This window comes from Anastrepha obliqua, chromosome 4, assembly GCF_027943255.1.
Source record: "Anastrepha obliqua isolate idAnaObli1 chromosome 4, idAnaObli1_1.0, whole genome shotgun sequence".
NCBI classification, from domain to species: domain Eukaryota; kingdom Metazoa; phylum Arthropoda; class Insecta; order Diptera; family Tephritidae; genus Anastrepha; species Anastrepha obliqua.
The window spans coordinates 20909451-20933988 of record NC_072895.1 but is presented as its reverse complement, the minus strand read 5'-3'; the positions used below and the strand labels follow the sequence as shown (position 1 = coordinate 20933988).

The window sequence follows — 24538 nt, the reverse complement described above, 5'->3', positions numbered from 1 at the left end:
GAAGAAAATGGTCACACCGTTACGGTTACTGGAGACCGTTATTTGAAAATGCTGAAAGAATTTTTCTATCCAGAACTACGCCGAAAGAGAATTCCTTTCAACTCTGTGTGGTTTCAACAAGATGGGGCAACGTCTCACATAGCCCAGACTGTTATGACAGAGTTGCGACGAAAATTTCCCAATTTCGCCTGACCTTACTGCACCTGACTTTTTCTTGTGGGGTTTATGTAAACAAGAAGTTATGTAAAAAGAAGAAAAACAAAGCCAACAAATTTGGATGAACTAAAACAATCCATTCGGGCAACAATTGCGGCTATTCCTGTCGCAACTCTCAAAGCAGCAATGAACAACTTTTTACTAAGATGCCGCACTTGTGTCCACGAGCATGGGGGGCATTTAAATTCAATTATTTTTAAAACTAGTTAAGCTACATTTAATAAAATTTAATGACCTTCAACTTGAAAAAAAAATAAATGAATTCCATACATTAAAAAAAAAGTTATTTGAGTTTCTTAATGTAGCAAAATTCATCAGCCACCCTGTATAACAAAAGTGTGATGTGTAAGATGCGATAGGATCGGAAAGAATTGTATAAATTTCAAAGACACCTTTTGCACATGTTCAATCCTATCGATTAAAAATTTATGGTATAGAGTCCAAATAGATGCGGCGTATTCCCACCTAGCGCGAACGAGTACAGTACACAATAATTTGAGGGTAGACTCGTAAAGGTCCGTAAAATTTCAGCTATTCTGTCGTGCAAAGCCTAAGACAGAATATGGTTTTGATAAGGTGAAATTATTGTGACGATTAAGTGAAAATCGATTTTCAAAAATCACACCCAAATCTTTATATTCTTTCACAGATTGAAGAACAATATTCGATATGCTACAAGAAGCATGAAAGACAATAGGGATTGTGGAAAAAGTGGCATGACAGCATTTTTTGATATTTAAAGAAAGTTGAGATCTTTGACACCACATAACAGATTTGTCTATGTCTGCTTGAGGCCTGCATACGTCAGTTGAAAATATTTTAAGTCATCAGCATATAATAGGAAATTAGCAAATGAGAAGCCATTGCTAATGTCGTTAATGAATAAAGCAAAGGGTAGCGGACCTAAAACACTTCCTTGAAGTAAATATTTCTAAATATTCAGTAAAAAATCTAAGTAAATAGTTAATAATATTATATTTACCCCAAGATTCGCACAGTAGCCAACGGTTGCAAAAGTATATACTAGGTCGTTCAAAAAGTTTTGCAGTTCGATAAGAAAAAACACAATTTTATAATTTGAAATACACTAGATTATTCAGTGTAGTCTCCCTGAACCTCAATACTCTTGTTGCAACGAGATTCCAATATATAAATTCCATCTCTGAAGTGAAAATCACACGCTGCCACAGCTCTTATAACCTCATCATTTAATGAAAAACTCTTTCCACGCATAATTTTTTTTAGATCTAGAAACAGATGGAAGTTGCTAGGGGCCAAATTTGGTGAATACGGTGGATGCTCCAATAATTCAAACTTTAATTCATGGATTTTAACCATTGTCAAAATGATCCTGTGACTCGGTGCATTGTCCTGATGAAAAAGAATTTTTTTTTTTGCAAACTGGATCTTTTTCCCCGAACTTTTTCCTTCTGCTCGGCGAAAGGTTATAATAATATTCAGAACTTATTGTTTCACCAGTTTGCAAGTAATCAACAAATAAAATAATTAAATTTCGCGTCCCAAAAATCTGATGATAACACCGTCTTGGCCGATTTCTGGACACGAACTCTTTTCGAGTCGAAGAACCACATACACACCACCCCAAGTCTCCCCATAGTGAGGAATCGATGCACAAAATCTACTTTATTCTGTCGAAAACGCTCTAAGTGTTTCTGAGAAAGCCGCATTCGAATTTTTTTTGTTTTATAGCGTAGGAAACGGTCCAATTTGTGGAAAGAAAACTCATGGATCTTGCACCACGATAACGCACTGTCCCACAAGGTTCATATTATGAACACTTTTTTGACCAAAAACTCCACAAATATCATCGAACAACCACTGTATTCATCGCATTCAGCCCCCTGTGACTTTTTCCTTTTCCCAAAACTTAAATTGCCACTCCACGGACGCCGCTTTGAGTCGATAGAGGCCATTAACACTTTGAACACCAACGAGGTTTTTAGTAAAATGTCCAACAAAAAATTTGTTTTTCCGTTTTATATAATAGGATATTTAAGAATATAAATATTTTTATTTATTTCGATGCATTTTTGCGCAAAATAAAAAGATAAAAGTAGTCATGCAATGTAAGTACCCGGTGACTGACACGGCTCCATTGGAACAGTTGATGAACAATTCTCGGTACTTTTTTGACAGAATGTATATGTATATATATAGTATTAAACAACACTATTAATAAAAAATAATTAAATTACTAATCCAGCCGAAAGCCTCCGATGCTAGCGCTGCACTACTTTCAGTCTGTATAATAATTTTATTGTTATGTAAACCTTTATAAAATAAAATAAAATGAAATAAAAATAAATTACTAACAAAATGTTATACGTTTCATCTCATTTACATAGACTTTAAACATTATTGATGACGATTTTGAAAAACATGAGTGCCACACTATCAGTGAATCAAAAGCATTTGAGCGTTAATGACCAGCATTTTGGAAATGTAGGAGAGCGAAATCGTTCGCGGTAAGTTACTATAGAATATGCTATCACTCTACGTATATATACTCGTACATAGGCACATATTAACATTGCGATAGCAAAATAAAAAAATAAAAAGCAATTGCCGGTATTTTTGCCTATTTAATATTTCTCTCATTAATTCGTACTAATTACTCTCATTAACCAATAACAAAAAAAACCAAAAACATCATCATCGTCGGTTTTAACATCAATGAATGGCTGCCTGAATGTAATGGTATGCGTAGATCGGAACGTGCTTCCAGTTTGGCATTGCCACACAACTCGCTCTTGGATTTCTATGACAAGGAGCAAGAACAATGCAGCTCAGTGGCATTGTTGCCGATGAATGTAAATGTTGTAGTGCGACGACATTCATCGCACTACTATCCCATGTTAGAGGAGAAGCAGCAAAAACATCAACAACAACAGCAGCAACAACAGCAGCAGCAACAGCAACAGCAACAGCCATTAAAAACACTTTCGCAAATGCAAATGCAGTCACGGCAATTGACTGCAATGACTACAACTGGAGGCGCACTACCAACATTGACCGTTGCCATTCCCGAGTTGCCACAATACAATTATAATCATAATAAAGCTGGTCAATTGGCGATGCCAGACATCCAATCGATGGCATCATTGCCGCTTTCAAGCCTCGTAAGTACAATGAATGCAATTTGCCAATCGGAATGGAAGCTGCCACACACACTTACATACATGCATACATAAACACAATTGATCCCCGATCGCCCATTTGATGATAACACCACGAATTACGAACACATTCATGCTCGTATATGTACATGCATTGCACTAATTTACAAACACATAACGCGTATATACTCATGCATGTAGACATACATATGCGCATATATACTTAAACCAACATTAATTTATGCTTCTGCGAAGAAAAGCAAAAGACCGAAATATAAAATTTACTTAAACAGTTTATCCTGGAGTGGAGTGAAAAGTTAAATATGTATTAGTAAAGGATGACACCTGCGTTTATTTAAAAAATAAAATAGGTAGCCATTTTTTAAGAAAAAGCTAAACATTTCATGATTTATTTCATTCATGATACTAATTTTTTCTAGTTGCAGCGCAGCCCATCCTCTCAATTTTGCAAATTTTCCGCGACCATAGTCTGGGTTAATTGCCTTAATTTTCCTGGTTCGTATAAAGTTTGTATATTACATTCCAGTACCCAATTCGACTAGCCTGCTTCATATTAAAGATGTTCGTCAACGCTGCGCTCAATTTATTTCTCTTTACGTTGCTTTCGGTTGCAGTAATCAATTATTTCGGCAAGATGGGGGATTAGCCCAAGTTTTCTAGTCCAACGGTAGAGCTGCTACCTTTGATTGCATATAGCTACTACTTGATGTATGGGCTTGCCATTGATGCACGTTTATATAGCGAGCCGCTACGCTACCGCCGATATCGCTGTCGGTATCATTGCACTCGATGCCCTCGTCAACGCCTGCTTGCGCAAAATTTTGCCCTGAGCAATGGGATCAGCAAGGACGTTCTTTGACTTATCGTCCAAGTGGTTCCGCGCTCATGGGCAAACCAAGCTAATTTAAGATTAGCCCATCGCTCTGGGGTCTACGTGGAATCCAGCGGGACAAAACTGCACTTTGCTCTTGGAATGCATGCATCTGTGTTTCAATCGGAGGATCGGAGGTGTATGCTGTTCACTCAGAGATTAACTTTGTTGTGGAAAATATATAGAGAGGCAGATCTGACAGCACACATGACTTCATGGTCTTAGAAAGCCCTCCAACCACTTCAAGGGTAGTTGAGTCCTGTAAAATCAGGCTGATCTATGTCGGTAGACATAATATCCTAATACTAATATGGGTCCCACGACATGAGGGTATCGCTGGTAACGAAACCTCTGACTCCTTAGATAGGATGGGCTCTGAGGCAAACTTCTTTTGCCCGGAGCCCGTTCTGCCACTCCCTTCTGCAGCCATCAAATCCACGCTGGATCTTTATTCGCTGGGCTATGTTTATGTCGTCGTAAAGCTCATACAGCTTATCGTTCCATCGCCTGCGATATTTGCCGTTGCCAACGTGCAAAGGTCAAAAAATCTTGCACAGAATCTTTCTCTCGAACACTCCAAGCGTCGCTTCATTGGATGTTGTCATCGTCCGCGCTTCTGCGCCATACGTTAGGACGGGCATGATGAGAGCCACGTAGAGTGTTAGTTTTGTTCGTCGAGAGAGGACTTTACTGCTCAGTTGCCTACTTAGTCCAAAGTAACATTTGTTGGCAAGAGAGACTCTACGTTGGATTGCCAGGCTTATATTGTTATCGGTGTTAATGCTGGTTTCTAAGTAAACGAAGTATTTTACAACCTCGAAATCATAACTGTCAACAGTGACTTGGTTGCCGATACGCGCGTGCGCCGACTGCTTTTTTGAAGATAGGAGGTACTTCCTTTTGTCCTCGTTCACCACCAGACCCATTCGCTTTGCCTCTTTATCCAGTTTGGAGAATGCCGAACTAACAACGCGGTTGTTAAGGCCGATGATGTCAATATCATCGGCATACGCCAACAAAGGTACGCTCTTATAAAATGTGTGCCTGAGCGATTAAGTTCTGCGGCTCGTACGATGCTCTCCAACATCAGGTTAAAGAAGTCACAAGTGACAAGCGAGTCACCCTGTCTGAAACCTCGTTTGGTATCAAACGGCTCGGAGAGGTCCTTCCCAATTCTGACGGCGCTGCTGGTGTTGAGCAACGTCATCTTGCATGGCCGTATTAGTTTTGTGGGGATACCAAATTCAGACATCGCGGCATACAAGTAACTCCTTTCCGTACTGTCGAATGCAGCTTTGAAATCGACGAAAAGATGGTGTGTGCAATTCCACTATTACGTTTGAAACTCATTACCGATTTTCTTTTTTCGCGTTTACTCACGGCAAAATGCTCCCGAGCGCTTGTAAGCAATACTCTGGACTGTCATTTAGCCAACTAATAGACAGCAGATGCGCTGCCGGGAGCGGTCTGAAGTTGGTTACACTTCGAGTGCCAGACCCTGTAGCTTCAAAACAAATGTCATTTGAAATTTGCATAGCACACTTGCAAAAGTTTCATAGGTACAATGGAAACGGAACACTTGTATCATGGCACAATCAAGAATCGCAAAATAATATTTTGTGCAAAGTGTCTGTGAAAACGAAAATGAAAACTTTGTTTTCACTTCACATTTATACAGAACGAGATTTGACCCCCTGGAGTTCTAGCTTTAAAAATTAAAAATTGTCTTAACTTGAACCCCAACAACACCTGAAATTTAACTCCTCCTGTGTAATGTGAACCGAATTTGTAGAGTTTCGTATGGCTTAGAGGCTCCTACATAAGTACACTCACACATACATACATACAAGTTCAATGGCATTTCCGGCACAAAAGTCAGAATATAATATAGATACGAAAATCTTTTCCCAAAATCTCATTACAATACTTAATTCGAAGCATTCATTATACACATTCCATATACATACAAGAAAATCTTTCATACCACACATTTACTGTAGATTAGGCAGAATTAAAAAGTAATAATAATTAGCAAATGCAATGGTGTGAGTAAATTGAATGCAAACAATAAAAGTTACCTTTTTATCTTTCCTCATTTGCGTATATATGTAGGTATGTATAAATAATCTTCCCGAAAATTCTAGTCAATATAAACATTGAGCCAATAAGCACACTCAACGGTCGAAACTCAAATCAATAATGCCCCCAAAGCCATTAATCACATTCAGGTACACTCTGAGCTGAAATAAATACACATAAACATATATATATATATGTACACCTGTGTGCACAATACTTGCTGCGCAGCATATTGCTAACTTTTGACTATTTATTTATTTTATTTTCTAGCTGATACCACAACAAAACCCTCGTACAAAACTTAAAAAAATTCAACAAATTTTCATAAAAATTCAGTCTTTTTAGCCAGAATCTTTAGAAAAATTCTCGATATGCCATTTTGTAGCCCATTCAAATTTGATGTAATATTTTAGATCTTTTCATGTAAAATGAACCAGTAACTAGCCAGAAACTTAATTTCCGAGAATTCGCTCTTACAGAGAAAAATATCAGAAAAGAGACTACAATGCACAGCACTTTTCGGATTACTTCAGACTCGACCTTAGATGCTCCGGTTAGTCTACCACTACTTGATGTTGAGGCCTTGAAGGTCATCTGCAGGCTGAATCACAATTGGAATTGGTAAGGCCCCTATCCGGTATTGGACTACAGAGAAGGCATGTGCTTCGATCCAACAATGCCTCTTGACTTCATACCCTCAGGGGTCGTACTTGAAAGGAGATACAATGAGGTGCTGTAAGGGCTCATTTGTGATCAAACTCTGAAAATGAGCCCGGCAAACAATATTTTCGCATTTTCACGGATGGCTCCAGGACCATCTACGTGGAGTCCAGCGGGACAAAACTGCACTTTGCTCTTGGAATGCATGCATCTGTGTTTCAAGTGGAGCTGTACCCTATGATCAGAAAGTTCCGGGAATGTTTAAATAAAACAAAACAGAGTTAAATTTCAGGCAAATTTATTTTATCTCCTTTAAAATATGACCCGTCTGAAGCAATACATATGTATGTGACAACGTTTAACCCAGTCCTCCATGCAGCCCGGGTAGGCGGACGAAGGGTGGGCCTTCAGCTCCTTCGGCGCATTCTCTCTAATCTCCTCTATCGACTGAAATCCTCTTCCACGAAATGGTAACTTCAACTTGGGAAACAAAAAGAAGTCGCACGGGGCCATATCAAGTGAAAACGGTGCTTGCACGAAGGTATTTATCTATGTACTTGGTGTTTGGTTATATAATCCAGCACAAATTGGGCTTGGTGCGATGGCGCGTTATCATCATGCAAAATCCAAGAATTGTTTGCCCACATTTCCGGCCGTTTGCGACGTACAGCATCTCTCAAACGCTTCAAAGTGGATAAATAATATTCTTTATTGACTGTCTAGCCCGATGGAAGATATTCATAGGTAAACATACGCCTTGGCAATCGAAGAAAACAGTCAAAACATTCCCGGTACTTTTTTGCTGTTCAAGCAGCAATGAACTTTGTTGTGGAAAAGAGATGGAGAGGCAGATCTGTATGTGTCTGCAGCGACAGCACACATGACATCGTGGACTTAGACAGCCCTCCAACCACTTCAAGGGTAGTTGAGTCCTGTAAAATCAGGCTGATCTATGTCGGTAGACATGATATCCTGATGCTAATATGGGTCCCAGAACATGTGGGTATCGCTGGTAACGAGACCTCTGACTCCTTAAATAGGATGGGCTCTGAGGCAAACTCCTTTCGCCCGGAGCCCGTTCTGTCACTCCCTTCTGCAGCCATCAGAGCCACGATTTACAAACGGGTTACTTCCACCCACAAGTGAGCTCGGGAGGCTGGGAGATGCTGCAGATTGACAAACTTGATGTTACGGACTATCGCAGATCCTCCTGACATTAAGCATAAGGGGCTGTAGTCAGCTGGTTGTACTCCTCTCCCTCTGGACCCAAGGCATGTTTCCTTTCCCTGCCTACCTTTAGATGAGTTAGTCGAAGCCCGCCGGTGGTATACACTACACTGACGGGGTTTGTATTACTGTTACAAGAACAACAACATCATACTCAAAATATTTTTGAAATGTCGGATTAAAAAGATTGAAATTTTGATGGCAATTTGTTGAATTTTCAAAAAATTTTACAGAGAATTTTTTATTCAAATAGTTGTTGTTGTAGTAGTAAAATATAATTACATATACATGAGGTCGTCGTAGCCGAATAGATTGATGTATGACTACCATTCGGCAATGCATGGGCTCGAAACCACGGGGGCGAAACGCCAAATGATAGAAAACGTTTTTTTCTAAAAGCGGCCATGGCGGGTAATGGCAAACCTCCACTAGTATTACAGCCATGAAAAAGTTCCTCATAAAACAGATAGACGGTGCATGGTAAAAATTTATGGAGTATTGTCAAGCCACTTTGATGCTACTTCAGATGTCCCCCAAGCCAGCATCTTAGGGCCACTTCTTTTTTGTCACATTTATCTATGACATAAGCAAATGTTTTTCCTTTCGAATTTCTTGCACCTCGCGGATGATTTGAAAATTTACTCATCTCTTAAGAGCTTCTTCAGAAACTTCAATTCGACTTGAACAATGTTCATCGCTGGTGCATGAGGTCGCGTCTGTCTTTGCATATAAAACAAAGTTTTCATTTAACATTACCGAGGCGTCAGTACATTTTTTAACACATTCTACACTATTTCTAATCAAGTACTACAAAGTGTAACAGAGTTTAATGATCTTGGAGTTTTATTCGATATGAAATTTTCCTTCAGTGGTCATATTAATTCTATGCTTTCAAAATGGTACTCTGTTCTAGGCTTCATTCGTCGGAATGCATCTGAATTTTCTAATCCGTATACCTATAAACTGTTGTTTACCGCTCGTTCGCACTTTCCAACTTTCGATAAATGGAATTGAGCGCAGCCAAAAAATATTTCTTAAGGAATCATTACATTTACTACGAATTGAGGCTCCTATTCCATCCTATAATTCTCGGCTAAAGCCAATTAATCTAGAATTTCAAGAAAAGAAAAGAACAGAAGAATTTTCAGTGTAGTTAATGGCAGTTCCGCTTGAGCGGAAAAAAACTTATGAGGAAAACTTTAAGACTAAATTTGCGAGTAATGCACCCACGCCTGAAAGGGAAATCCACGGAATTAGCCTTACACGAGGTCGTAGGGACTGTGGAAAAATCTCTGGAAGGTAAACAATTCACTTTGGCGGCCTTCATAGATATAGAGGGTGCTTTTAATAACATCAGGGCGGAACCAATTGTCACTGCGTTAGACAGACTAGAGGTGGAAAAACCTATCTTTCTCTGGATCTCGTCCCTGCTGGGCTACAGGGAAGTTAATGCGGTCGCAAGAGGGGTTAAAGTCACTAGATGCGTTCACAGAGAGACGCCGCAGGGGGTGTCCTTTCGCCCTACTTTGGCTATTTGCTATTGATCAAGCCACAGGTAGTGCTGTGGGTGTCCAACGCAGTCGTTTTGCCAATTTTAACGTCCGGATGCTTGGTTTGATGGTAAGCTCTTCGGAAGGGCTATAATATCACTAAACTGGGGAGGGTGCAAAGGACTGCATGCATTGGCATCACCGGAGCATGTAAAACTTGGCCCAGTGCTGCCCTGAATGTCGTTTTGCACTTACTTTTCATCCACTTTTACGTTATTTCCATCGCAGCTCAAAATGGAGTCAGATTTAAGGAGGTTGGCTTCTGGAGGCAACCTCTCAAGGGGCATGGTAGCATTTTCAGGCAGTTAACACCGTATTTCTCCGAACTTCGAACAGATCTCGCTATCCGCAAAATAGAGTTTGAGGGTCGTACTAGGGCAATATTTCCAATTAGGAGAGATTGGATGGAGGAGGAAATCTGCAGCGAAGCTTGCACCTTTGTCTTCACTGACGGTTCCAAGATGGAATCGGGAGTCGGGGCAGGGGTTTTCTTTAATTTATATATCTCCTTTAAACTGCCAAATACTGCTAGTCTTTGCGATCCTGCAGGCATGCAAAATGCTTAGGGTACGTGGGAGCGAGGGAGATATTAACATTTTCTCCGATAGTGAAGCGCGATCAAGGCTCTGACGATGCCATGGTGCAGAACGAAACTAGTAAACTTCTGTAAGGAGGAGATTAAATCTCTTGGGTGTGCAGATAACATTTTTCTGATCTGGCTTTCAGGACATAGGAACATAGAGGGGAAATGAATTTGCTGATGAGCATACGAAAAAGGAGACTGAATTGGCATCAGAGGTCTCCTACCCGCTCATCGCCATCCCAATGACAGTTGTTAAAGGCGAACTGCGCAAATTATTTCTCAGGAAAACGCAGAAAAGATGGAGCTCCATTTCTTCATGTGCTATTTCGAAAACCCTTTGGCCCCAGAAGGACCCAGAAAGTCCTTTGGACTCCTCGCTATTCAATTTCCAAACTTGTAGCTGTGTTTACCGACCACTGGACGATCGGCACACACGCGGAAAAGCCAGAGTTAACATTTAACCCCCATTGCAGTAGCTGTGGGGACCTTTCAGAGAAGGGGACTGTTGAGCACTTTGTCTGTAAATGGGTTTGGCAGCTAGTCGACTAAGCTCACTGCGTGGTCCTTTCTTCGACAGCCTGGGGCAGTGCGCCAACCTAAATCCCATCTATCTTCTCCATTAGATCAGCAGCTGTGGCTGGCTGTAGATATATGCCTGCTGGAGGTCTCATAATGGTATCAAAACGGCGCTTTAGAGCTACTTGAGGAGTGCCAGACCATTTCACCTACTACATTGACATTTTTTTCTGGTTTGTAAGGTACCTAATTTGCAATGTAGATTATGAAATAAATATAATAAATTAAAAAAATTACACCTTCTGACACTCGGTGGCATAAAAAATGTTTCCTACATTTGTGGAAAAACATCAAGGCGCACACCACAAATAGGAGGAAGGTGTAAGCGCCAAATATATTTATATTTAAATAATTAAAAAATATACAATAATAAAAAAAAATAAATGGTGAACCCTTACAATATGTCGCGCTGCTATTATTTTGAAAGCATGTGTACATCCATATTACACAGATACATACATGCAAATTCTTTCGTATATGAGTAAAGATACTCCAGTAAATGCGCGTGATGTACTCACACACATTTATATATGCATATAACCATATATACGTATATATCGACATATACACACACATATATAGATCGGTGTTCGATTCAACCATTTTTTTGTTTTATTTGTTTGATTACAGGTGAATGGCAAAGAGAAAAAGAATTTCACATATAACACAGTGACCAATAGTTCCACCACCAAAAACCAACCTCCAAACATATCTAACACCACAGGTACGACAATAACATTGGCAGCAGCTCCAACCTCAGTACCAGATACACCACCCCCACCCGTGCCGAAACGCACATTTCGTGGCAATTACGCGTGGAACGCAGCAGTTGACTCGCCCACACCCCCATCCGCAAATCAAACACCAACCAAGGATAAACAACATATCAGTGCGGGCACCGCGTTTGTTTATCCGCCGCAAACACAAACGCTCTCACCCGGACATCGGCTGCTGCAGCAACAGAGTCACACAGTTTATTACAATACAAGCGGCGCTAACCCATTGGAATCAACACAACTACAAAGTCAATTTCAATCACAATCGCAATCACAGTCTCTGCTTGTTGAGCTGTCCACACGTCCGCTTTATGTGGATGGCGGTCTGGATGCCGGTGGCATTTCAGATGATGATCGTATGAGTTTGGAGAATTCTGTATTTGATGAGTCGTTGACATCGACACCTGTCAAGGTCGGCGGCAAAGCTGCTGGCGAAAGCACTGCGGGTGTTAAATTAGCTGGTACAGCTTTCACAGCAAAAACATTGGGTGCATTTACTGGAGAATTGAGTAACGCCACAAAGCGTGCCAATCGTTCATCGAGCAGCACCGCTGATTCAACAATTACAAATTCATCTGGCTACGGATCAGGACATAGTGAACGTTTCGCCTCCTCCTCAACGAGTGCTGACTTTCGCAGTCGTTTCTCATCAGTTGACACTCAATCATCAATGGATAGCTGCCTAACAGAGAAAACAAGTGACTCTTCACTCTCGAAGGACTCATTCAAAATGGACCGTGCAATGATCAGTGATGCCTTGAATGATTATAATAATTTGAATAATAACGAGACTCGCACTCACATTGGTTGTAGTAATGTAATTGCCAATAATAATAATACATTTGGTAGTCGTCAGTCTACAAATGCCAACTCTCAAACTTTCAACGGTTTGGCCCAACAAAAGCCACCCGAAGTTCCAACGCGCAAACAATATGGAGATGCACCACCAAAAATGGCGCCTCCTGGTAGTCAAAATAGTTCGCAACAGTCATTACAAAGCAGTGGTTGTGGCAGCGGCAGTGGTAGTGTCGGTAGTAGTAAGGCAGCCTCCTCGGTCTCGGCATCCACGTCCACATCCTCCACAGTATCTGCTGGTTCAGGTACTTCCACCGGTTCGTTGTTGTCCGGTTCAGGTGGCACATCGAATGCCGCTATCTCACCACTCACACAAAATTCAGGCAGTATTTATCAACAATCGAAACGTCCAGTACCGCCGGTACCGCCGACCCGCGGCCAAATTAGTTTTGACCACAGCCTCAACAATGGCGCACAAATTGAATCACCACCATCATCAAAGCTACCGCCACCCGTGACCATTCGCAACAAGCTGGGAAAGAGTAAACCTCCACCAATCGTTTATCCGAAGCTACATCAGCGGCAAGACTCTAATTTGTCTAGTGATAGTTTTTCCGTCACTTCCAGTCCTGGGTATAATACAAAGAACCTAATGGATGTACCGTTGCTGCAAAATGCAGCTCGTATCAACAAAAGCGGCCCAGGTATGGGCGTTCGGCATCAGGATTCTGCGGATAGTTTTAATTTGAATGGATCACGATTTGCGGCCATAACATCGGGTAGTATGGGGATACCAGTGGTACCACCACCACGCAACAAATACAGCTGCCGCCAAGATTCCAATATTTCAAGTGATAGTTTCAGTCAAACTTCCAGCCCCGGTTACAATACAAAACTAATGGAAGCTCCCCTCTTACCCTCGCTCTCTGTCAAAAGGTTGTGCGGCGGTAAGTTGGTTTGGTGATTAGAAAAAAAATTTGGGATATTGTAATTATTATTATTATTATTATCGGGTCATGGTGCACGGCGACTAAGTGATCCATTGTGCATTTTTGCTCCATACCATATATGTGGGTTAGACAGGTAGATTTATTTTTCTTAATGCTTCAAACTTTATTAAGGGAAAAGTAAGTGCGCAATCACTTATTTTTGAAAATATTGTCCACAGTTAGTCACAACATTTTTCCATTTTTTTGGTGGCACGGGGATTCCGCATCGGGGAAACTTCTGAAATGATCCACGAATATACTGAATTTTCGGTATCTTCTTTAGTAAGCAGGCGTTGCTCAGCCTGGCGCTGCCATGGGAACAGATGCAAGTCAGAGAGAGTAATGTTTAAGCTGCATAAAGATATCATTTAAATAGGTCAGGAATTTTTATTCCGGCACAATGTCGACAAGATTTTATTTCATGTTACTTTATTCAGCTGATTTGCATAGAGTATTGCAGCATTTGAATAATATTCTTTTAAATTTTCATCGCAAAATATTGAAAATCGGACGAGTGGCAGTGAATCTACGGAGGTGTCTCGAAAAAAAAGTTTTTTTGCGGTGTACATCATAACTCCCACCAGAATTATCTGGTAATCAGAATTATTATCCACAAAATCAAAATTACGAGCAAATGCATTTGTTAAAAAAGATGTTTCTCAAATTATGCCTGGGAAGCTTCTCTTTTCTCTTTTCAATTTTTAATTATTTCATAGCACTTGAAAGCCAAAAAAACGATTTACACTTAAAATATGGGCTCATTTATTATCGTTAGATTAATAATTATTAAAACAACTGAAATAATTTGCAAAATCTCAGAACAATTCGTCCAGTAAAGTTAGAGCTAAGACGTATACGTACCCGGCCTGGACCAACAGATGCTCAAATACTCATAACTGCGGAAATTTTGCGCCGATTGACTTGAAATTTTATTTTATTGAACGAAAGATGTTTTCGAAAAGTGAATCTTCGCCGGACTGGCGTTTGAGAAAGCTCTCAAATACTTGTACATATTTGTGTTTTTGAATCTGTTCTACATGGAAAAACAACTAAAATTAGATATCCAGATAAGCCGATGAGCTTGAAAAAATTGAAATTTGAATAGGTCGAGCCAAGGAACACCCAGAGATTTGGTGGCTCCTAAAACACTCAAGCTAAAAAGCCCATTGTATTTAGAGCTCTAGAAAGAGGGTAGATAATCAAGGAGGAAGGGAGAAAAGTATCAGAGAAATAGATAAGAAAGAACAGATACAAAGATAAAGTCCTGTGGGAATTTTCCAGATTCTTTGGAAAATCTGTAAATATCTATCTCCAGTTTTAGAGAATGAAAATTACTCATTCTCACGACAACGGTATCCAAAACACGTAGCATTGCTCTAGCAGGACACTCACAGAGAAAATGCTCAGTGCTATCCGCCTCCTCCAAGCAAGACAATCACATCGGGTCCTAAATGATTACAATGGTGGTCATATGCTGACTCCATAGGTTGTGTCCTGTAATAATACCGACCATCAACCGAACTTCTTTCCTTCCAAGTTTTAGAAGAAAGTTCGCCCGTTTCTTTTCGGACTTGTCACAAAACACTTTACAGTTCTGCAGCGTTCCAGACTGGATCATCGCTCTTTATGTAAATTGCATACATAATCGCTGATCCAATTCCAATGATTCCTGCGGAACTGATTCCCATTATTGGCTCTGGCCCTTGTGGGGGAACCGCTGATCCACGGTTGGCCAATTCATCGGCAATTTCGTTTCCTTGAACACCGGAGTGTCCTAGAACTCATATGCCCATGACCCCGACGAGCTTACTAGTGCAGGAATCCTTTAACAAATTATTTCCCTGCAAAACATCAACAAATCGGTTAGCGAAGTTAAAGCATTTTTAGATAATATCTGGGTCACAAAGGTAAGGGAATAAAAGTATTACAATATTGGTAAGACACGAAAAGTTTCTCAGAAAGGGTTCCCAGCACTCAACAAAATTCAAACAAATTATCACCTTTCAAGTGAAATCTGTTTGAGAAAGCTTTCTTCCTGACCCATTTGTTATAGGGTCACCTATCCAAAACTTACAATTAAATTAAATATATTTTTATACGGATATTAAGACCCTCGCCTCATTTGAAATGGTGTTTTTGAGGGTGTTTCTTTATTTGTATTTGTATTTTTGGCCATACGAGGATCGTTCAAAAAGTTATCAGCCTTCAAGTAATGGTCTTCCAAAAATACGTACGCCGTTGGCGACACGGATTCCGGGGCTCACAGGTGTCTGAAATCAAAAAGACCAAATGGGTTTTCATATTTGAACGTGCGCCATTTTTTCAATTTTTTTTTTTTTTTTAATAAAGTAATCAAGAGCAATATTTCGAAAGAAATTCAGGGTCGAGCTGGGCGATAAAGCAAACTGTAGTACACCAACTTTCGAAAAAAAGCTCCAAAAGTGTACCAAGATACAGATGGCTCAAAAACACCCGAAGTCATGGGCCCCAAACAAAGCTACCTGAGGCGAAGGGTAATTTTCATACGATTTTCCAGATGGAAGTTTGCAAAAATCAATTTAGAAAGAAATCGCCGGTATTAGTGCCAGTCAGCCTACACTCAAGGCCTTTGCCATCCTTCGAGGTAAAGTCCTCATTAAGCCTTTGGGTTCAATTTACATGGAATGCAAATTTACTAGGAACGTACAATCGCATCCAGCTCACAAATATCCCAGGATACAAGGATATCCCAGAGAACGAAGCAGCGGAGGCATTACGTAGAGAGGCTTTGGCCTCATCACTAATAGGACCCAATCCCTTCCACCAAAAAAAGCTAAGTATGATATATGAACGTAAGCAGCCACCAAACTGTGGAGCTTCGCCCAGCAAAGTTTTACTGTTTACTAATGTTTACCCAAAAGCATCTCATAAGCCTTCCTAAAAATACACGGCAAATGTTCACTAGCATTCATAAGTCACTGCAGCCATCTTCACACGCTTGGAATATGGTTCACCGACAGCTTTCGTTGCTGCAGCACACTTTCTTCCCGAATACGATGCCATAACGGGAAAAAAGAGTATATTGTCGGCCAGAAACGGCCAGCAAACAGGCACATACGCTTAGCTCAACCCAGCAACATCCTAAGTCTACTGAGAGAACTCGGTTTGGATGAAGCACTGTGATGAGTAGAGGGCACAAAAGACCTTATTGCAGTGTTTCCATTTCAGTAGATTTAAGAATACCTTAATCCAAACAAACTTTGGGTAGAGTTGACATTTGTAAAATATTTTTTTTATTTATTATTATTATTTATTTATTATATATTTATTTATTATTATTATTATTATTTTCAAATCATTTCACAATTCTTTGCTTCCTATTGTGATTTTTCAACTTTAAAGGGATATGTTTAGAGTTATTCCTTGATAAATTAAACATAAGGCTGACAATCTCCGACAATTGAAGATAAAAGACTATTTAAGAAAAGCATCATAAGCTAAGCATCATCTCCAAGGCGGAGCATAGGGCGAAAACAAATGTTTTCCAACGACACCTGTCAGCCACTATGTGTCTGATTTGTTCAGGGGGCGGTGGAGGGACTCTCGTGTGAGATTGTGCGCATCCAAGTTTGATGAACGAGGAACCCATCCTTAGGCAAATCAAATGCAGAAAGTGGCGATGGATAGGTCACACATTGAGAAAACCACCAGATAGCGTCACGAGAATGGCACTGGACTGGAACCCGCTAGAGAGCAGAGGTCGCGGTCGACCAAAAAACTCTTGGAGAAGATCGATGCTGCACGAACTAGCAGATGCGACATCTCATGAGACGGTGCAAAAACAACAGAAAGGAACCGTGTACGATGGAAGAGTCAAAGAAAAAAAAAGTGCTGTCTCTCTTTCTCTTTCTCTGCGTCGACTTCGTTGCGGATTCTATTGAAAAGCTATTTTTGCAACATTATCGTCTGCTCTACGGATAGTATATCCAATCCAATCCAATTCCATTTTTGTATTTTTGTTTCGAAGTTCATTTGACAACTTTTACTCAGCAGAAAAAGGTCCATGTTGGAGACAATCTGTATACCTGCACAGAAAATACAAAGATAAAAAATATTTCATATCAAAGAGACTTCTAAAATTGAATATATCGGAAGCTTGTGCTGTCTCTTTTCCTCTTTCTTTTAGTATTTTCTTCTGAACGAAACTGTGTCAAATTTTTTTTTTTTTTTTAATTTGGAGTTAGTGACAATTTACAGTATTTTTCTAAGTGGTAAAGTTTCATAAAATATGTGAAAAAAATCGGTCTTAAAAACAAATCGGTCAATTGAGCCTAAAACCTCTCTTGTACAAAGCTGCCCTGCCTAAATTCTTTCAGTCGCAGTTGAACAACTCCCTCAGTTCTCCTCTGATTTCTTTGAAATTTTTACATTTCATTTACTTCTTCTATTTTTTGTTATGTCTAATTAGCATCAGTCAGTGTGTGAAATGAATTATAGATGTTTTTGTACTGTAACACTGATGTAAACCTCAATCCCATTTCAGTTCCAGCGCCAATTGTCTATAAACAAAAACTGCAAAATGAAACCATCGAAGAGATGGAACAATCGGTTCCTATGTCACCACTTACTAAATGCGTATCCACTCCAGCTAGCTTACAAACGATAGTGCGATTTCAAAATGGGGCGCCCAACACGATGTCACTGCAGCATCAGGTAAAAAAACTATTTTTTGGATGCATTTTCCCGTGCAATATCAATGACACAAGTGCCAGAAAGTTTGAAGAATTCTGCGGTAAAGAAATTATTAAATACTAGGTTGTTCAATAAGTTTTGCAGTTCGATAAGTGAGAGCGTTTCTTTTAGCCTAATTTTTTTTTATTTTTATTATATTATAGTTTTGTTCACATGAACGTATGTAAAGTTTCATTTCAATCATTCAATTCCTTCTTTGGTTACAAGTCATTTAGTATCGACGTGTCACAATGGAAAAAATCAAGTATCGTGCGGTGCTTGAATTTTTATTTTTGGAAAGTATGCCTAAAAGCAAAGGAAGTTTTTGAACGAATGTTGAAAGTGTATAAGCATTTTCCGGCATCAATTCGTACAGTAGAAGGATGGACTGCTGAGTTTAAACCTGGTCGTAGAAGCCTTGAAAACGATCCACGATCGTGGAAAATCGTTGAGTGACTGAAAGAGATTTAATAGAAACCCTAGGCATCTCATTGAGCAGTGTAAGCAACATTTTTACTAAAGTATTGGGTTTCAGAAAGTAGTGTGCCCAATGGATGCCACATTCGCTAACAATGGAACAAAAACACATTCGAATGCGACTTTCTTTAAAACTTTTAGAGCGTTTGCGAAAGGATGAAAGAATAACGTGGATTTTGTGCAACGATTCATCACTATGGATGATACTTGCGTCGATCACGATAATTCTAAATCAAAACAGGAGGCCAAAGAGTGGTGTGGTGTAGTGGTTCTTCGGCTCCGAAACAAGTTCGTGTCCAGAAATCGGCCAAGACGGTGTTATCATCACATTTTTGGGATGAGAAATTTAATAATTTCATTTGTTGATTACTTGCAAACTGGCGAAGTAATAAATTCTAAATATTATTATAACCTTTTCGATCAGCTGGAGGAAAAAATTCGTCAAAAAAAGTCACAGTTTGCAAAAGAAAAAAATTCATTCCCATCAGGATAATGCACCTTGTCACAAGAGCATTTTGACAATGGCTAAAATGCATGAATTAAAGTTCGAATTGTTGAAGCATCCACCGTAATCACCGTATTTGGCCCATAGCAACTTCTACCTATTTTCAGACCAAAAAAAGTTCATGTGTGGAAAGCGTTTTTCATCAAATGGCGAGGACAGCTTGAGAAACGTATTTTGCAGCCCTTCCAGATTCTCACTTCAGGAATGGAATTCATATTTGTGGCATGCTTCTTGATGTTGTTTCACAAATGAAGGGACCTACAGTTTTAGGCCGACTCCGCACGGCAAATGGCTTTTTTATTAAGAGCTTTTTCATGGCAGAAAAACACTCGGAGATTTGCCATTCCCTGCCGAAGCGTGGCCGCTTATAGAGAAAACCTTTTCTTCATTTTGGTGTTTCACGAAGACTCGAACCTATGTTGTCTCCGAATTCCGAATGGTAGTCACGCGTCCTCGGTAGTCTAGCGTAAGTGCACTAGCCTGCCATCCCAGAAGTTGTGGGTTCGAATCCCATGTAAGGCACGGTCTTTCCAAATTTACCTACTTTCCCTGTTTCTAAAAAAAAAAATCCCATTCCTCAACCCCAAAACCTTATCCTTTCCATCCTTACTCCCGCACAATAGTCTGCGCATTTTTTGCTTTGTGGCTGCTAAAACAAGCAAAAACAAAGAAAAACAGACAGTTTATGTATTTATTTATTTAAGAGTCTAAAACATTGTATCAGTGGCGCCAGCAAGAGGAAGCGGGCAATCGCGGTAATAGAGCAGACATACCAAATTTAGCGAAATCCTCAACCATCTGTGTGCTCCTTCTGCCAGGAAAATGTGAAACACAGATGGCACTCAAAGCGGTAAGAAGACGTTGTTCCTAGCAACGACAGGTGGGCATTCCCGCTAGTTAGAACTGTTAGCGGCAGGCTTATCACCAACCCTGTCAGAAATCAAAATAGATTAACGAAACCAACGCAAGACAAGTCTTGTCGAGGCCCTATGCTCCCAAGAGGAGTGAACAAGGAAAAAAAAAGTCACGCACCAACCCATTCGGCTACGGCAACCGCCAGGGTGACTACACTATACCAGGGGGACTATACGGAATAATAAACTGTACTTCAAATAATAAAATTGTGTTTTTCTTATCGAAGTGCAAAACTTATTGAACAACCTAGCACGTAGCAGAAATTTTTAATATTCCTGTATGCTAGACACATTTTGTTATATACAATAGTTTTCGTGTTTATTAGTCTACAGCTCTTTTCCTTTCTTTTATATATTAGCAGATTATAAATCGTCGTAAAAGCTCGAATCCTTACATCACCAATGGTCGTTTGAAATTTCGCCTCTTTCAAATATTGATAAATGCTTTTGCGCTATTGGCTATAGCTGGAGGCTTAGCGGCATACTTCAATGCCTATCCGACCATCAAGTTCGTCAACAAAACTATTATAAACACCGTCCATGTGGAAGATGCTTCAAGCTATGGTAAGAATCCTGCGCCCGGTACTTGTTTGCCCATCATAGTGAAGTTCTGTCAGGGGCCACAAATCCCCTACAACTACACCGTGTTCCCCAATTATATCGGACATTTCGGTCAACTGGAAACTCAAGTGGTAAAAGCTTCAATTACTTATTGCCATGTACTTTTACTTAAAAATTATCTACAGGATCTGGATGCATACGATGCATTGGTAGATGTGCGATGTTACGAATTAGTCTCACTTTTCCTCTGTACACTATTTGTACCCAAATGTGGTGCGACTGGCGCAACCGTACCCCCCTGCAAGACGCTATGTACCGAAACCATGCGACGTTGTGGTTTCTTTTTTGATGTATTCGGCCTCACCCTACCCGAATATCTCAATTGTAAATTGTTTAAAGATTTTGAAAATCCCGAAGATTGTGTTGGACTGGACCAGGTGCGTGAGGTGATGATAGCATCAACGAATCCCAAATGTGATGGATTCCAGTGTGACCAAAATCGTTGCTTGCCCAAGGAGTATGTGTGCGATGGACATTTGGATTGCATGGATCAGGCAGATGAAGCGAAATGTGAACGTTGTCAAAAGGACGAAATCTATTGTGGCGATAATCGTTGTATAGGTATGAAGCACATATGCGATGGTGTAATCGACTGTCCATACGGGCAAGATGAGCGTAATTGCAGTAAGTACTTCAAGTTTGAGTATGGATTACCTGATGACTTTATAAATTTAAAATATCGATATGTTTTTAATTGAAAATTTCCATTTCCTCAACGTCACAGTTCGCCTTAGTGAGCGCAATGGTGATTTAGGGAAAGGTGTGCTGGAAATCTATCGTATAAAGTCACAAAAATGGGCACCAGCCTGTGTGAAAAACTGGGATCGTGCGGTATCTCCTTCAGCCGTATGCTCCATGCTGGGCTACAGTGCGGTCAATGCGACCAGCGTCGTAACACTGAAAACACATCGACCTCTAATGACGTCCATCAATGTATCTACTGACATATGGAAGATGTATGCGAAGAAGCATTCAAATTTGATGCAAGAGTTCGCCAATTGTACACCCAGTGAGGACTATCCCATTGCCGAGTTGACGTGTGCAAACTATGGTGACTATTTGCTATTACTTTTACAAACAATTACAGCCAAATTCTTGCTCGCTTTTGTACTTTTTTATAAACAACTTTAAATCGGTTTTTAGAGTGCGGCAAGGTGAAGCGAGGACGTCATAAGCCATCCCGCCGCATCATTGGTGGCGATCAGGCAAATCCAGGATCTTGGCCATTTTTAGCCGCCATTTTGGGTGGACCCGAAAAGATCTTTTACTGTGCAGGCGTGTTAATTTCCGACCAATGGGTGCTCACAGCATCGCATTGTATAGGAAAGTAAGCTTTCTTCTTAATTTGTTGTTGTTGTTACAGCTGTGCGAGCGTAAAAGTTACCCAGGAGAAATTTCATATGCGCGTAAAACTATAGATTTTATATCGCATTATTGCATACTCAGTTTTTCATTTTCTCAATAATTTAATTTTGTAAGGACTTTAAAGTTTCAAAGGACTGTATTTTCGAAAAATGGGCTTAAATACTCACTCGCATTGATCTTACGGTCATTGTGTCAGGCACATTTGGAGGTAAAATTTCGAACATCATGAACCAAGCGCTGATCCTCGCTTCAGAATGGGATCGTGCTGAAGGATCATCTATTAATCCAAGCAAGATAATTAGTACAAACAAATTAAAGTTGGACATTGGTACAATAATTGTAGGCAAACCACAAATAGGGGGAGGAGCTCGGCCAAAACCCTAACAAAAGTGTACGCGTTAATTCTTTACTTAATTTCTTTATCTTATCTCAATTGGAACTCTCACCTCGAAGCGGTGATAGAAAAGGCCACTACAGCCATGTCGGCCTATCGGAGCCTTTATGGCAGAACATGGCGAATAGGCTCTAAAAGGATTCATGGATCGATCATCACCTATACCTTGCTTGTTTGGAGGCCGAACGTCAAACAAGATGCCACTAAACAAATACTTGGCAGTTTTCAAAGGCAAGCCTGTTTGGCAATAACCGGTGCAATGAACAGCTGTCCCACTGTGGCTATAGTAGCGATAGTAGGGCCCAAAAAATTTGCAGCCAGAAGTGGCATTAAAAATGCAAATCTTACTTTTGAAAGATCTTCGTGACTTTGGTCATACAAATATTACAACAGAGATACCAGAGGAGAATATAATTTGTTCATTAACTGATTGTATGATGCCAAAATGTGGGCCGAGATAAATAGGAACTGGAAGGACCTTGGGTCGTACCCTCGAAAGTCTCGAATGGTTCACAGACGGCTCGAAAACAAATACTAGCGTCGGTGCGTGAATCTATGAACCGAACACAAAAATCTCCGAACCAATGGGCAAATGGCCTAGCGTCTTTCAGGCTGAAATATTCGAGTAATTTCAATCTGTGCGAGAATAAGTCGTATGAGGGGCAATAAGGGTGCACGCATAGCTGTAGTATATAAATACTCGGACAGTCAAGCGGCATTAAAAGCACTAGCTTCACATTCTGTGGAATTGAAACCAGTGTACGAATGCCTTAACGACCTAAACCAATTTAATGCAACACACTAAATTGTACTTTGTTGAGTTTCGGGACACTCTGAAACAAAAGGCAATGAAATGAAAATGATGAACTCGCTAGGGTGTGGTCGGCAGCCGATTGTCACAATCCAGAATCATACTGTGGTATCAACTGGGCAGAAGCTAAATTCAGGGTAAATCCCAAACTCAGCTGGAGGTCCAACGTAGAGTGCACGGTAAAGAAAGCGAATGTAGCACTTTACACGTGTGAGAGAATGTTGGGTAAAAAACGGGGTCTCCAACCAAAACTATCCAATTGGTCCTACACAGCCATTGGAAGGCCAATACTAACATATGCGGCACTAGTCTGGTGGCCCGCAACAGAAAAGAAGTACAATCAAACCAAGCTGAACAAGATACAAAGAACAGCGTATATAACTACAGGAGCGCTTAGCACCAGTCCTACTGAAGCGCTCAGTGTACTTTGCTCATCTATTACCATTAGACTTACATATAACAACAATCGCTGCTTGCAGCGCGGTGAGACCCAGAGACATAGGAAGGTGGACAACAAGATCGTATGGTCACAGCAAGATTCTTCTACACCGACCCTCGCTGCTCAAGAACAGATCAGACTACACAGCCCCGACCTTAACTTCAAGAAAGACTTTACGGTACGTTTTCCACCGAGAGCCGAATGGGCAAGGGGAAGTTGATTGGAAGATATGATATTGAAATCTCCACTGACGGTTCTAAGATGAACTGTGGAGTGGGAGCTGGCTTCTATTTGGAGCCACTCAATCTATCTCAGTCAATTCGACTTCCTGACTATGCCAGCGTATTCTAGGTAGAACTATTAACGATCAGAGAAGCATGTAAATCACTAAAACTCTACAAGGTGCAAGAGTAGCTAACTATCTTTTCAGTCAGTCAAGCAGCTATTAAGGCCTTACACTCCAACTCCATTTCATCCAAACTAGAATTGCTTAGTCATTGGCCTGAAATTACTCTGATATGGGTACTCATAGGAACATACGGGGTACTGAGATAGGGGATGAGCTAACAAGAAAAGGTTCGACACTAGACATAGTAGAGGCGGTGGCAGTGACCGCCACACTCAAAACAATAAAAGCATCCATTGCAATTAACTACATGTATTACAACAAAAAACACATGGCCTTCATACAAAATCCAAAGGATGAATTGCCTGTTGGGATGCTCGACCAAACATTTCACGCATCACTGCAACCCTTACAGGTCATTGGAAGGTAGGAGATCATGCAGTCAGACTCAACCTCCCTTTCAATATCCAGGGCTA

General features: G+C 40.4%; 1 protein-coding gene across 2 annotated transcripts in view; it reads left to right on the top strand.

Annotated features, from left to right (window-relative positions):
- Positions 1-2588: 2588 nt before the first annotated feature.
- LOC129245529 (uncharacterized) overlaps positions 2589-24538 on the top strand; it is a 29790-nt gene continuing 7840 nt past the window's right edge. The window contains exons 1-8 of one of the 2 annotated variants that reach the window (XM_054883732.1): positions 2589-2702; positions 2945-3356; positions 11551-13438; positions 18003-18172; positions 20446-20778; positions 20833-21331; positions 21432-21758; positions 21851-22034. In XM_054883732.1, coding sequence (XP_054739707.1) covers positions 2599-2702; positions 2945-3356; positions 11551-13438; positions 18003-18172; positions 20446-20778; positions 20833-21331; positions 21432-21758; positions 21851-22034 — 3917 coding nt within the window. In that variant the 5' untranslated portion in view covers positions 2589-2598. Of the gene's footprint in view, positions 2703-2944; positions 3357-11550; positions 13439-18002; positions 18173-20445; positions 20779-20832; positions 21332-21431; positions 21759-21850; positions 22035-24538 lie in introns of those variants that run through there. The other variant, XM_054883733.1, reaches the window with a different exon arrangement.